The sequence below is a fragment of the Puma concolor genome, chromosome A2 (genome assembly GCF_028749965.1).
Source record: "Puma concolor isolate L17-30 chromosome A2, mPumCon1.1.hap2, whole genome shotgun sequence".
Lineage (NCBI taxonomy): Eukaryota > Metazoa > Chordata > Mammalia > Carnivora > Felidae > Puma > Puma concolor.
The window spans coordinates 158,959,228-158,972,064 of NC_141668.1; the positions used below are offsets into that span (position 1 = coordinate 158,959,228).

The 12,837-nt window shown below is 56.5% G+C and overlaps 1 protein-coding gene across 1 annotated transcript; it reads left to right on the plus strand.

The window, feature by feature from the left end:
* Nucleotides 1–931: 931 nt before the first annotated feature.
* USHBP1 (USH1 protein network component harmonin binding protein 1) lies at nucleotides 932–10,016 on the plus strand. The gene is made up of 12 exons (XM_025916502.2): nucleotides 932–1,472; nucleotides 1,564–1,712; nucleotides 1,913–2,351; nucleotides 5,211–5,336; nucleotides 5,508–5,644; nucleotides 5,811–5,951; nucleotides 6,206–6,379; nucleotides 7,075–7,324; nucleotides 7,869–8,090; nucleotides 9,056–9,162; nucleotides 9,349–9,471; nucleotides 9,751–10,016. Exons 1-12 carry the CDS (start codon nucleotides 1,419–1,421, stop codon nucleotides 9,938–9,940), a joined length of 2,112 nt encoding a protein of 703 aa, XP_025772287.1. The 5' UTR covers nucleotides 932–1,418; the 3' UTR covers nucleotides 9,941–10,016.
* The last annotated feature ends 2,821 nt before the right edge of the window (nucleotides 10,017–12,837 follow it).

Below are 12,837 nucleotides of genomic sequence, written 5' to 3' on the forward strand. Positions count from 1 at the left end.
TTGCAAGAACTTTGGAGTGGCAGAGCCTTTAAACAGGTTAATATGGCTGGAGCAGAGGCTAAGAGCACAGATTTCAATGTGCCTGGGTGCCCCCAAGGAAGGGTGTTTCAGGCAGAGATTACAGCATAACCAAAGGTCCTGGGGTATAAGGATTGTGAACCTTCAACTGTTTACAGAGGAAAGGGGGGTCATCGTGGCTAAAGCATGGAGTATACAAGGGTGCAGGCAGCAGGCATAATTGTTAAGGGCCTCGAAAGCCAGGTAGAAGAGCTTGAAATATTTCCCAAGGGCAATGGGGAGTCATGGACGGTGTGTGAGCAGAGGAGGTGAACAATGAGGTCTCTGTCTCTGGGACCTGGGTAGGGAAGGGAGTGGAGGGGTGGCTGGAGAGTCCAGGGAGGGAGCTGGGCTGGCATCCAGGTGGGAGGGGAGAGGCTTGGGCTCTTATAATGGATGGAGATGAGGAGGGCCTTTGGAGACGGATGCAGGGAAAATGCGCAGGATGTAGGGACTATCCAGGCTCTGAGGAATCCAACATTTACGCAGGAGAAACGGCAGCTGGCAGAGAAAGCAGAGATGGGAGGGCCAGGGAGGTAGGGAACAAGTGGAAATATTACAATTCAGTTCCTGGATGATGCTTGGCCATGTGCAAATTGCTTGTTAAAATTTCCACGACATCGTAGGAAAATGCTATAATTACTGCCCCCCCTCCCCGCACACATTTTACAGATAAGAAAACTGAGGCTCAGAGGTGGAGGAGACTCGAGATCAGAGGCTGAGGTGAGGAGTAGCTGACACCTCAGGAGCCGGACACGTGTCCCCAGCTGATGGGACTGGAGGAAGCTGATGCCCTTGAGGAGGAAACAGCACAATAACAAGTCACATGACCAGGGGAGGGGGCTTCCTGTTTCCTGGCCCCTCCCGAGCCAGCCTTGGCCAGCCCAGGTCTCAGCAGGCAGTGGTCAGAGCTACCCCAAGAATGTCCAGGGACTTGACCTGCTGACCAAGGTGCTCCCAGAGGCACAGAGGACTAGAATTTGAGCAGGCTGAGGGGACCCAATCCCAAGATTGGGGCCTCTGGCTCAAAAGAGCCCTGGGGAGGAGAAGTGACTCTTGAAGTTGTTAAGCCAGGCCCAGACTGGGGAGCACACAGGGAGTGAAAGATAAAGGAGGCAGAGGAGAAGAGGAGGTCAGAACAATTTTCGGAGATAGTGAGCTGCCTGTCAAGGGAGGCATTCAAATGCGCCAAATCAACATTGATAACCCAAGATCCCTTCCGAAGGGAGGAAACCAATGCCCATTTCACAGAAGAAGAGATTAAGGCTACCCAGGACAGCCAGGACAAGAGCGGAGATCAGGCGGTGGTTTTAGCGGGGAGAGGAAGAAGTTAGACCCAGAGGACTGACTTCTGGACAGCAATGAGTTCCCGGGCCACACGACCCCGAAGCCGGCGAGGGAGGCACGCTCCACCTGTAAGTGCTCCCCTCCCTGCCACACCCGGCTCTTTGGGGCCACTCATGGCCCTGCCTGGCTTCAGAGCTTGGTCCCGTGGGTCATTTTCAGGGGGAGCTGGATCCTGTGGCAGAGAGTTCGGAGGAGGCCGAGGCAGCCGGCGGGAGTTCTGAGCCGGGCCCTGTGCCATCTCAGGAGAGCTTCAAGCCAAAGCTGCCGGGGCCAGAGGCAGAGGCCAGGGGGCAGGGCTTGGGGGGCAGGTAAGGCCCACTTGGTCTGTGCTCCCCACTCTAGCTCTGGTACAATTTCCCTACCCCTAGGTCCGCCCGTGTTCCTCCCTTGCTCACACACATGCCATGGCTTCCCATTGTCCTCGTCAGCCCAACTTTCGAGGCCCTGGATAATACAGCCCCCGTGATGACCCCATTTCCAGAATCTTCCTTGTCTCACCTGACCACAGGCCCACCAAAGAGGCTGAAGAGAACTCTAACAGAGGACCGGCCCCATCTCTCAAGGGACCCCATGGGCCTGCAGAGGAAGGCCACCAGGCCACAGATGTAGCCCCACGGCCCGGGGAGCTGGCCCCCCCCAGGCCTGGAGCCTCTGATGTGTTTCAGATTCTCCAGCATGCCCTGAGCTCGCTGGAGGCTGCTGCTGCGGCCTGGCACCGCCGGCCCCCAAGCTGTCCTGGGCCTGTGGAGGCAGAGGACAGAAGTGAGGCAGGACCAAAGCCCTGCCTGGAGGAGGAGGGGGCAGGGGCTTGCCAGAGGGAGGCAGCCCGCCTGGCAGAGAGGAATGCCTGGCTGCGATTGGCCCTGGGCAGCCGAGAAGAGGAGCTGATTCGCGTGCAGGCCTCCGTGCAGGCCATCCAGGCTGAAAAGGAGACGTTGCAGAGGGAGGTGAGTGGGGGAGCTCTGCCTCCCAGAGCTCTCTAAGGGGGGTGGGGGGTGCGCCTGGCATAGGCAACGTTCAATCATTAGCTCCTTAGAAAAACTTTTATGGTGGAAACCAATTTGACAATAAATTTCATATATTGAAAAAAAAAATAGTCAAAGGACAAAAAAAAAAAAAAACAAAAAAAAAACTTTTATGGAGGGGCTTCTGGGTGGTTCAGTCGGTTAAGTGACCAACTTCAGCTCAGATCATGATCTCACAGGTTCATGAGTTCGAGCCCCACACTGGGTTCTCTGCTGTCGGCACAGAGCCGGCTTCGGATCCTCTCTCTCTCTCCCTCTCTCTCTCTGCCCCTCCCCCGCTCATGCTCTGTCTCTCTCGGTCTCTAAAATAAATAAAACATTAAAAAAAATTAAAAAAAAAAAAAAAGGAACTGTGAAGAGGCCAAGGGGAGGGCAGGCTGGTGATGGGGGCAGATTTACAGGGTCTTGGGGATGCTGGGAGTTGAGCTTTCGCTCTCTGAGCCCGCGGGGATCCTGGAGGATTTTTCTGAGCAAAAAGGGGCGGGACCTGATGTTGCGTTCACAGGCGCCCTCTGGCGGCCACGGGGGGAACAGCCTGTGGGAGGGGCGAGGGCGGACTCCTGGAGATCCAGGAGGCACTGGTCCAGACACCAGATGGTGGAAATCGTGGAGGCGGCCCGAAGTGGGCAGATACTGGGTGGTGTGGAAGGTGTTGCTGGCAGGTCTGGGTCTGAAAGCTAGAGAAGGGTTGAGGACAAGTCCTGGTTTGGGAGCCCGCGGGGCTGGAGACGAGAAATGGGGATGCTGCAGGAGGGGCAGGTGTGGTGGGAGGGGGACCAGAAGCTGTTTGGGTCCTAACGAGCACCAGGCACGCATGAGCCACCCATGTGGGGCCATCAAAGAGACAGTTCTGTGTCCGGGGCTCAGGGGAGATGTCAGGGTAGGAGAAACACATTTGGGCCTCTTTAGCATGTGGATGCAATCTAAAGCCATGTGGCTGAAAGAGATCGTGGGAAACAGGTCCTCAACTCTGGCAGGACCCGGTGGCAAGATGTGGGACTGCCAGAGCCCAGCCTGAGGGGTGGGGCCCACTTCCTGGCTGGGAAAGAAAATCCCCCCTCCACATTCCTCTCCCCACCCCCACCACCTCTGGCAGCCACCCCTCTGATCTCTGGATCAGTGAGTTTGATGTTCCGTCTTCTTTTGTTTGCGATTTCACATAGAAGTGAGGTCATAAAGTATTTGCCTTTCTCTGTCTGACTTATTTCACTTAGCATAATCCCCTCAAGGTCCATCCATGTTGTTGCAAATAGCAAGATTTCCTTCTTCTTCTTCTTCTTCTTCTTCTTCTTCTTCTTCTTCTTCTTCTTCTTCTTCTTTTTTTAAGATTTTATTTTTAGGGCCACCTGGGTGGCTCAGTCAGTTGAGCGTCCCATTCTTGATTTCAGCTCAGGTCATGATCCTGGGGTCTTGGGATCATGCTCAGCATAGAGCCTGCTTAAGACTTTCTCTCTCCCTCCCTCTGCCCCTCTTCCCTGTTTGTTTGCTCTCTTAAAAAAGGGGGGGGGGGCGCCTGGGTGGCTCAGTCGGTTAAGCGACTTTGGCTCAGGTCATGGTCTCGCGGTTCATGAGTTCGAGCCCTGCATCGGGCTCTGTGCTGACAGCTCGGAGCCTGGAGCCTGCCTGGGATTCTGTGTCTCCCTCTCTGCCCCTGCCAAGCTCATGCTCTGTTTCTCTCTGTCTCAAAAATAAATAATTTTTTTTTAAAAAAGGAGGGGCACCTGGGTGGCTCAGTCGGTTAAGCATCCGACTTCGGCTCAGGTCATGGTCTCATAGTTCATGGGTTCGAGCCCTGCATCCGGCTCTGTGCTGACAGCTCAGAGCCTGGAGCCTGCTTCGGATTCTGTGTGTGTGTCTCTCTCTCTCTCCCTGCCCCTTCCCGACTCTCTCTCTCTCAAAAATCAACATTAAAAAATGTATATTTTTAAAAAAAGGGTTTTATTTTTACATAATATCTTTACCCAACGTGGAGCTCAAACTCACCACCCTGAGACCAAGAGTCACAGCCTCCACCGACTGAGTCAGCCAGACACCCCTCCTTCTTTTTTAAGGCCAAATACTATTCCACTGTTTATACACCGGCTCTTTAGCCATTCATCTGCTAATGATCGCCTGGGCTGCAGTGAACATAGGGACACAGATATCTTTTCCAGTTACTTTTTTCATTTTCTTCACACAAATACCCAGAAATGGAATAGCTAATCGTGTGATAGTTCTATCCTTAATTCTTTTCTTTTCCTTTTTTCTTTTTTTTTTTTAATGTTTATTTACTTTTGAAAGAGAGCGCACGCACGGGGACATGTGAGCGAAGGAGGGGCAGAGAGAGAAGGAAACACAGAATCTGAAGCAGGCTCCAGGCTCTGTGCTGATGGCTCAGAGCCCAACATGGGGGTTGAACTCACCAGCCATGAGATCGTGACCTGAGAGCTGAGGTTGGATGGTTAACCGACTGAGCCACCCAGGCACCTCTCCCAGGAACACTTCTTAAGGAGGACTGGGCCACAGGGGGTCAGTCCGCTAAGCACCCAACTCTTGACTTTGGCTCAGGTCATAACCTCGTGGTTGGTGAGATTGAACCCCACGTTGGGCTCTGTGTTGGCAGTGCAGTGCCTGCTTGGAATTCTCTGTCTCTCTTCCTCTCTTTCTGACTCTCCCATGCACGAATGTGCTCACTCTCTCTCTCTCTCAAAATAAACTTAAAAAAAAAGGGGTGGGGGGCTGCTGGGTGGTTGGAGTCTCCAGACCTAACCTACCCCATCCTCCTTTCCCACCCACCCCCAGGTCCAGGAGCTCCAGGATTCCCTGATGAGGCTGGAGCCCTTTCCACTTCCCTCCCGTGGCCAAGCAGGTGGCTCGGGCAGTGGCTCCAGCAGTTCTGGGGTAGATGAAGAGCCCTGGGGGACTCAGGTGAGTGTGGGAAGCTCAAAACCACAATCTTGAGATCTGTGGGATTTGGAGCAGTGAGACTGAAATCCTGGTCATGCAATCCAGTAGCTTCTGGGCTTGCAAAAGGCCTAAATCCGTGATTCTGGGCTCTCAATGACAATCCGGGTGAATCAAGTAACCTCTTTCTGGCAGGACCCCTTCTCCCTGGCTCACCCCCTGCTCCGGCGCCTCCGGAGTGATTCCAGCACTCAGATGTTTGGGCCTCTCCGCACTCAACCCCTCGCCCCCGAGGTGCGCATCATGGAAAGCCAGACGGAACAACTCCAAGGGTAAGGGCCACCCGTGCTGAGCTCGTAAGGGCACCGCTTCCTTCCCAGCTGGCCTATAAGCCCCAGTCTGGAGCTGGAATGGAGTGGGGAGGAGGATGGCAGTCAGTTGGGTCCTGGCTGCCCTGTGGGGCCTCTCACGTCCCCCCTTCCCTAACTTCGGAGGCAGGAGCATCGAGAAGCTCAAGTGTTTCAACCATCTGCTGTCAGCTGTGCTGCAGGGGTACAAGGGCCGGTGTGAAGCCCTCAGCATGCAGCTGGGCCAGCGGGAGGCTGAAGCCACAGCCCTGCGTCTGGCCTTGCAGTACAGGTCAGTGCACCCCACCCATGGTATCACTGGTGGGGAAGGGAATGGGCACGCTCAGGAGGAACCCCCATCCCAGAGAGAGTCAGGGCCCTTGCAGGAAAGCACTTTCCCCCTTAGTCCCAGGGTGCTGAAGGAGTTTACATGCTCCCAGGGGTGGGGGCTGGGGGACGAAGTGAAGGATCCAGGAGCAAGTGGGGACGTCACCCACGCAAGATGGAGCCAGGTGTCCCAGAGCACTCAGAATCAGTGTCTCACAGTGAGCACTGTGAGGAGGCGTATGGAGTCCTGCTCACTCTCCGGGAGGCAGATTCGGGAGCAAGAGAGGAAGCCCCTATGAGGGACCTGGAGGTGGCTGAGAAGGAGGCTCAGAGGCTGCTGGCACACGAGGAGGCTGCCATGGATGGAGGGACACCACGGAATCCACAGCCAAGGTACCCCTGGGAACCTTGAGAACTGGGAGGGCCAGTGAGTGGGGTTCTTATTAGAGAATGGGCCTCCCACAGCTGGCTTCGTGTTGGGGTTTGGCCTGGCCGTGCCCAGCAAAGTTGGTATAGGGGCTCTCCGTGGTTGGTTGGCATGAGGCCCGAGTAGAGCTGGCTGGTTGCTACTCAAGAAAGTTGGCATGGGTGATTGACAGCCACTGGGATTGGTATAGGACCCACCAGGATGGCTTGTTGATGGATGACGGTGCCTACTGATTAGAACTGGCATGATGGTGTTTAATGGGGTTGGCTTGATGCTGGTACACGTGGGGGTTAGCATGATGTTGCCAAATAGAGTCGGCCAGCTGAGCAATGGTACCCATTGTGTTGGCGTGATGGCATCCATCACGTTGGCATAAGTGATAGGGCCTATTGAGTTGGTGTGGTGGCTTCCACTACGATGGCATGAGCAACAGTAATCATTGACACGATGGTGTTCACTACATTGTCTTGATGAATAATGGTGCCCATTGGGGTTTATATTATGTGTCCGCCATGTTGGTATAACAGCACTCACCACAGACGGCATAGAATCCATCACAGTCCGTAAGATGGAAGAAGGCAAAGCCCACTAGGGTTGGCATGAAGTTAGCACAACCATGGCCACAAGTGTTGACATTAGACCCCTCTTCGGTTTCCTGTAGCCCCGAGGGCAGCAGTGTGGATCGGCCCACACCACAGGAGCTGGCTACCCAGCTCTGGGGCTATGTCCAGCGTCTCCAGGAGCGCCGTGCTCTGGTGAAGATTCCCCCAGAGCCTGGCCCAACCTTGGCACCCATGCCCACTGTGCCCCATGCGGAGGCCATGGTGCAGGCCATTCTGGGGACCCAGCCTGGCCCAGTCCTACCCCGGTTGGAGAAGATGCAGATCCAGCGGGACCTGGCGGCCACACGGGTACACATGGGCAGCGGGCACCGTGTTGGTCTTTTCTGGTGGGACAAAGCCCTTTGCTGAGGCTTAGAGGGAGGATTGGGGGACCAAGTAGCAAAGGAGAGTTCTACCTGGCTGGGGGCAGACTTCCTGGAGGGAAGGGAATTGGAGCCTGGGATTTTGAGGGATGAATAGGACTTTGTCTTCTGGAATTCAGTGTCTCAGAAGATTCTGAATGTAGCTTTCCCAAATTTCCTTCCTATGGAAAGGAGATGGTGGCAGGGGGACATAGTCTGAGGTTTATACCCTGGCATGAAAGATCTGAGGTTCTAGAGTTGGAGAAACTCCAGACCCTTCCTGAGATGCCACTTGACCTCGTCTAAGATATTTGTGCTCTCTGAACGACGATTTCTATAGCTGTCGTTTTTAGGAGATGATAGTTCCCACCATACAAGATCATGGTGAGGGTTTGAGTTCTTGCCTGACCAGTCCTCACTGGGTGCCTCCTGGGCCCTGTTTCCCCAGATCCCAGAGGCCCAAATTCCCTGCCCACTTCTTGTTCTCTTAGGAGACTCTGGCAGAACTGATGCTGCGGCTACAGTTGATGAGGCGGGAGAAGCGGGGTCTGGAGCTGAAGGAGGCTGCCCTCCGGGCCCAGGGCCCAGCCCATGTGCTCCTGCTAGAGCAGCTGCGGTGGGAACAGGCACAGCTCCGGACCGGTGGGGCCAACAGTAGTGGTGGGGACAGCAGTGGAGGCGGGAGCAGTGGAGACGAAGAGGAGTCGTCTCAGGTGAGTGGCCCTTCCTGGACCTGGTGGGGACAGCCATATACTGCTGGCTATGTGGCCCTGGTCAATCCCAGACTCCTCTGAGCCTCGGCTTGCATTTCTGCACAAAGAAATATGTTGAACGGTTAGAGCGCATGTCAAAGTTTAGGGGAGCCTGGCTGGCTCAGTCGGTTAAGCGTCCAACTTCAGCTCAGGTCATGATCTCACAGTGCATGGGTTCAAGCCCCACATCGGGCTCTGTGCTGACAGCTCAGGACCCGGAGCCTGCTTCCGATTCTGTGTCTCCCCCTGTCTCTGCTGCTTCCCTCTCTGCTTACGCTCCGTCTCTCTCTTAAAAATAAATAAACATTAAAAAAAATGCATGTCAAAGTTCATACCTGTACTTTGGGTTTTTGTTTTGTTTTGTTTTCTCTGAAGGTCTGGAGCCCAATAAGCCCCAAGGCGTTTAGCGTCTTCCACTCAAACCTGTACCTCCTGCTTCCCACCCCCAGGGTTGTTCATACTCTGGCGGCATCGCCACTCCAACAGCCCCAGCCCATGCTTCGTGTCTTCTTAAATTTTTGGCTCTAGCTTCCACCCTGAGGACTTCCCTTTTGCCCCTTCCTATCTAATCATGTCTGTCCTCTGCTTAAAGCCTTCAGCAGCTTATAGAACCTTCCTTTGGATCATCTCTGCTACCTCCAAGCCTTTGTAGGTGCTGTGCCCCCGCCAGGAACACTGGGCATCTCCCTCTTTGTCTAATTAAGCCCATGATCTCTTGCAGGTCTGTGCTCAGATATCACCTGCCTCCAGATGAGATTCCCCGTTAGGGAGTCATTTTGTCCTAATTAGGGTTTCTCATCAGACTGGGGGCTTCGTGAGGGCAGGGGCTGTGGCTGCCACAGCCTGGGTGACTTCAACGTCCGGCCTGGGCTGAACACGCGCTCCACCTGAGCCAACGTCACTTTCCTCCCTTCTGCCTCCCACAGGGCCCTCCAGCCATTCTTGGTGGCAGCAGGGGCATTGATGGAGGCCAGGCGGGCAAAGCCCAGGGCCCGGAGATTCTAGCCCAGGAACTAGCAGCGTCACTTCACCGGTGTGTGTCTCGGTCCCGGGCTGGGCGGGTCTATGTGAGAATCCCCAGGGGCACTGTGTGCCGCAGAGGGCGGGGCATCCATCTGCGTACAGGTGTGTTCACCTGGGAATATAGGTGGGTAGGTGGAGGGAAAGAAGACTGGATTGGCTCTGGCCATGAGCTCCTCTCTCCTCACCCCTGCACCAGGGCCCTGAGCCTGCGGGAGCAGCTGCAGTCTCTGCGGGAGGAACTGGAACAGGTGGCTCAGAAGGGGCGAGCCAGACGTGCTCAGAGTGCCGAGCTGAACAACGATTTATGCAAGGCTCACAGGTGGGTCTCCCTTCCCTGTACTCTCCCCCCCACTCCCCGCCCCGTGACCTCAGAAGTGTCCCTGGCTCTCTCTGGCCTGCAGCCTTCCCCTGTAAGGTAGGTGGCAGGTCCAATCCATCCCGTGCCTCCCCCGATACCCAGTGTTTGCCAGCCCCTTTCTGAACGGGACCCCAGGAAAACTCAGGCTCAGAGAGCTCCCGTCTGGTGCTGGGAACACATAGCTCCTGATTTGGTGGGAGGGGGGGCTGTTTCCTGGCTCAGCCTACTCATCCCCTCCAGTGCCCTGGTCCTGGCCTTCCGAGGTGCCCACCGGAAGCAGGAAGAGCAACGGAGGAAGCTGGAACAGCAGGTGGCACTAATGGAGGTTCGACAGGCAGAGGAATTGGAAGTGCTAGAAGCCACCGTAAGGGCGCTGGGGAGGCCCAGACCGTCTTGTCCACCTCCCCGGCTGGGAGAGACCTTTCTGTAGGCCCCATTCTGGCTGTGTCTGGGTGTACCAGATAATTAGGGCAGGCCACATCATAAACTGTCCTGGAGTGATACTATATCATGTGTGACCTTGAATGTCGGGACCTGTTGGGTGGGATGGGACACTTGGGCGTCTGGAACCTGATGGAGGGGTGGCTGGGCATTTGGGAAGGGCTCCAGGTCTTTGGCCTGGCACCACGTGGCATGTGAATGTGATATGTCAGCGGGATCATGCCAGAGGTCATGACAGACCTAGGGCTGGCTCAAGGATTCAGGGGTCAGTGAGGCTACATTGCCAGAACTGAAATGCCAACACTCAGCTGCCTCCAGAAGCCCTGGGAGGGGTTCACGGGGAGATGCTGGGTTTGGCCTGGCAGATGCTCCCAAGAGGAAAAGGCCCACATCTCAGAAGGAAGACTGAGGGCCTATGGGTTCAGGGTGTAGAAAATTTGCTGGAAGAGTAATCGCTCCCAAAGGTGGAGGAGGAATCAGAGGGCTTTGGAACTTGTATTCAAAGAATACGGAGCTAAGTAAGATAAAGGGCTTTGGGGTTGGGGGCACAGCAAAAGCAAACACCTGTAAGTGGTTACTCAGGGACAAGGACTAAACTAAGAGAGGGCACACAAGGGTGGGCAGGGAGGCACATCTCGCCCTTCAGGGACTGGAAGGCCCCTGGCCTGGCTAAATGCCAGCTTTCACCTGCCGGCGGCGTTGGGAGCTGTTAGTGTCAGGTTAATTGCAGGCAGCTAATTAGCATGTCGTTTGCATAGGCCACACCTCCTGGAGAGGGGGCTTAGGTGAGACCGGCCAGCCAGATTACTGGCCAGCTATTCCCCTCCTGGGTAAAGGCTGAAACCCAAGCCGCGGATTGGGAAGGTTTTCATCCCCAGCCTGGTGGTGGTGATTCCCAGCCCACACCTGTGCAGGCGTGTACGGTGACCGCCTTTCCCAAGGGAGGGCAAGGTGGGCCCGGGACCGACTTCAGGCCCGTCAGGGGCCTTGACTCAACCCGGTCTTCCTGACACACAACTCCTCAGGGATCACTGGGGCTGGTGACCTTCGGACCGTGCAGTCTCTCTGGACGACACCCAGCTTTGAAGAAAGCAGGGAAACTGAGGAGGGCAAGGTCCTGAGGAGGGTCAGAGGAGCCGACCTTATCCCCTTTTGTCTGTGGCCAAGAGTGCAAGAGTGACTTCAAGCCCCCCAGTCCCACCAGTTTGCCCGCGGTAGGGGGAGGGCGCAAAGGGAGGCAAGGTCACCTGTTGAAGGGTGGGGAATGAGTTCGCGCTGTTGGAGGGGTCTGGGGCTGGTTCTCAGGCCGCCGGGAGCCGGGTCTGGCCGTTCCCACGGGTGCCCCCTCGGCAGATGGGCCCTGGCCTCTTTGTCCGCGGTCCGCAGCCGCCGCAAGGTCAAATGTCACCGCGGGGCCGCGGGCAGGGGTCAAGGGGGCGGGGCCGGACTTCGACCCACCCCCAGGAGGGCCCCAGGGGTTCAGGGGCCCTGGCGCTACTAAGGAGGGCCCAGGCGGCCGCCAAGGGGTTGGACCAACGGGAGGTTCTAGGATCTGCAGCGGATATTTCCCTAGTCTCCAAAACGGCCCCAGACGGCCACTTCTGAGCCTCACCTCCCCTGGACTCTTGTCCCTCAAACCCCAGGTCCCTGCCCCCTGCCCTCTCCAGCCCCTCTTCTGAGTCGCTTCCCGGAACCTTCTCTCCCTTCTGAGACCTAACCCCTCCAACCAAGAATCCTGGAAAGCCCAGAACAGGGACCTAGGACCCCTGCCCTCACCCCAAAAAACCAGCCAGCACCTCCACATTCCCAGGCAGCCCAGAAACAGATGGTCCTCTCCAACCATCCAGACCCTCTCCTCCAGCAGGGCTTACAAGGGCAGAGAATTCCACGCTAGTCGGTCCCACGGAAAGTCCTTGCTCACGTCCAACTCCAGTCCTTCTTGCTTCCTGTACTTGCTAAAACCTCCTCTAGCTCGCACCCAGCCAGATCCTCCCTGGGAGGTCCAGAGGCCCGGGGCTGGGTGTGTGGTGCCTGGCTTTTACAGAACCTTGGTATCCTCTTAAATGTTGCATGATCTCCAAGCTCTCCCCAACCCCCCACCCAAGGTGTCCCCTCAGATGTAATCTGGAGGAGGGGATACCCTTTCCCATGGCCCTTTCCAGCGAGGGGAGGGGAGAGGGCAGAGGGCAGTTCTCCTGCCCCGCAGCCCTCAGAGGCCCAGCCACGTGCCCTGGTGTCCAGCTCTGGGCCCAGGGCCCAGGGCCCAGGACAGGGCAGAAGATAAGGCCTACAACTGGACCTGCGGGACTCCAAGGTGAAAGGTCACCGTAGGAAGGGCTTTTCCAGCTGGTTAAATGTTAACAGGCCCAGAGCTAGAGGCTCAGGCTTCCCCAGCCCAGGGCTGCCTGGGCAGGAGTTGGGGTGGGGGCACGACAAAGAAAGGGTGCTTAATAAATGTTGGTCGGCCCAACGGGTTGGGGGGGGGGGCGGTGGGGTGGGGAGAGGAAGCCAGGGATGGGTGGGGGGAGTCTGTAAGCCAGCCGCAACTGAGAGGCTCCAGGGAGCCTGGAAGAGACATCTGCAGTCCAGCCGGTGGCCTGGCCAAGCCCTTTATGTGAAGCACAGAAAAGGAAATTAAAGAGGAAAGGGGCAGGCCGCAGTGGGGATGGTGGGCATTCCTGCTGCCTCCTGCCTCCCGCCTAGCTGGGCCGGTGGGTGCCCTGCCCCCAGAGGCCTAAAATTCTGGAGGGGGCCCCTGACCTCGCGTCCCCGCAGGCCGCAGACCACAACATCCCTTGGCCCTGGAGATTCCCAGCACCAGGTGTTAGCTCAAGCTGAGAAAGGGTGGGGTGGGGGTCGGACGCGGCGACTTTCTGGAAGAGGAAG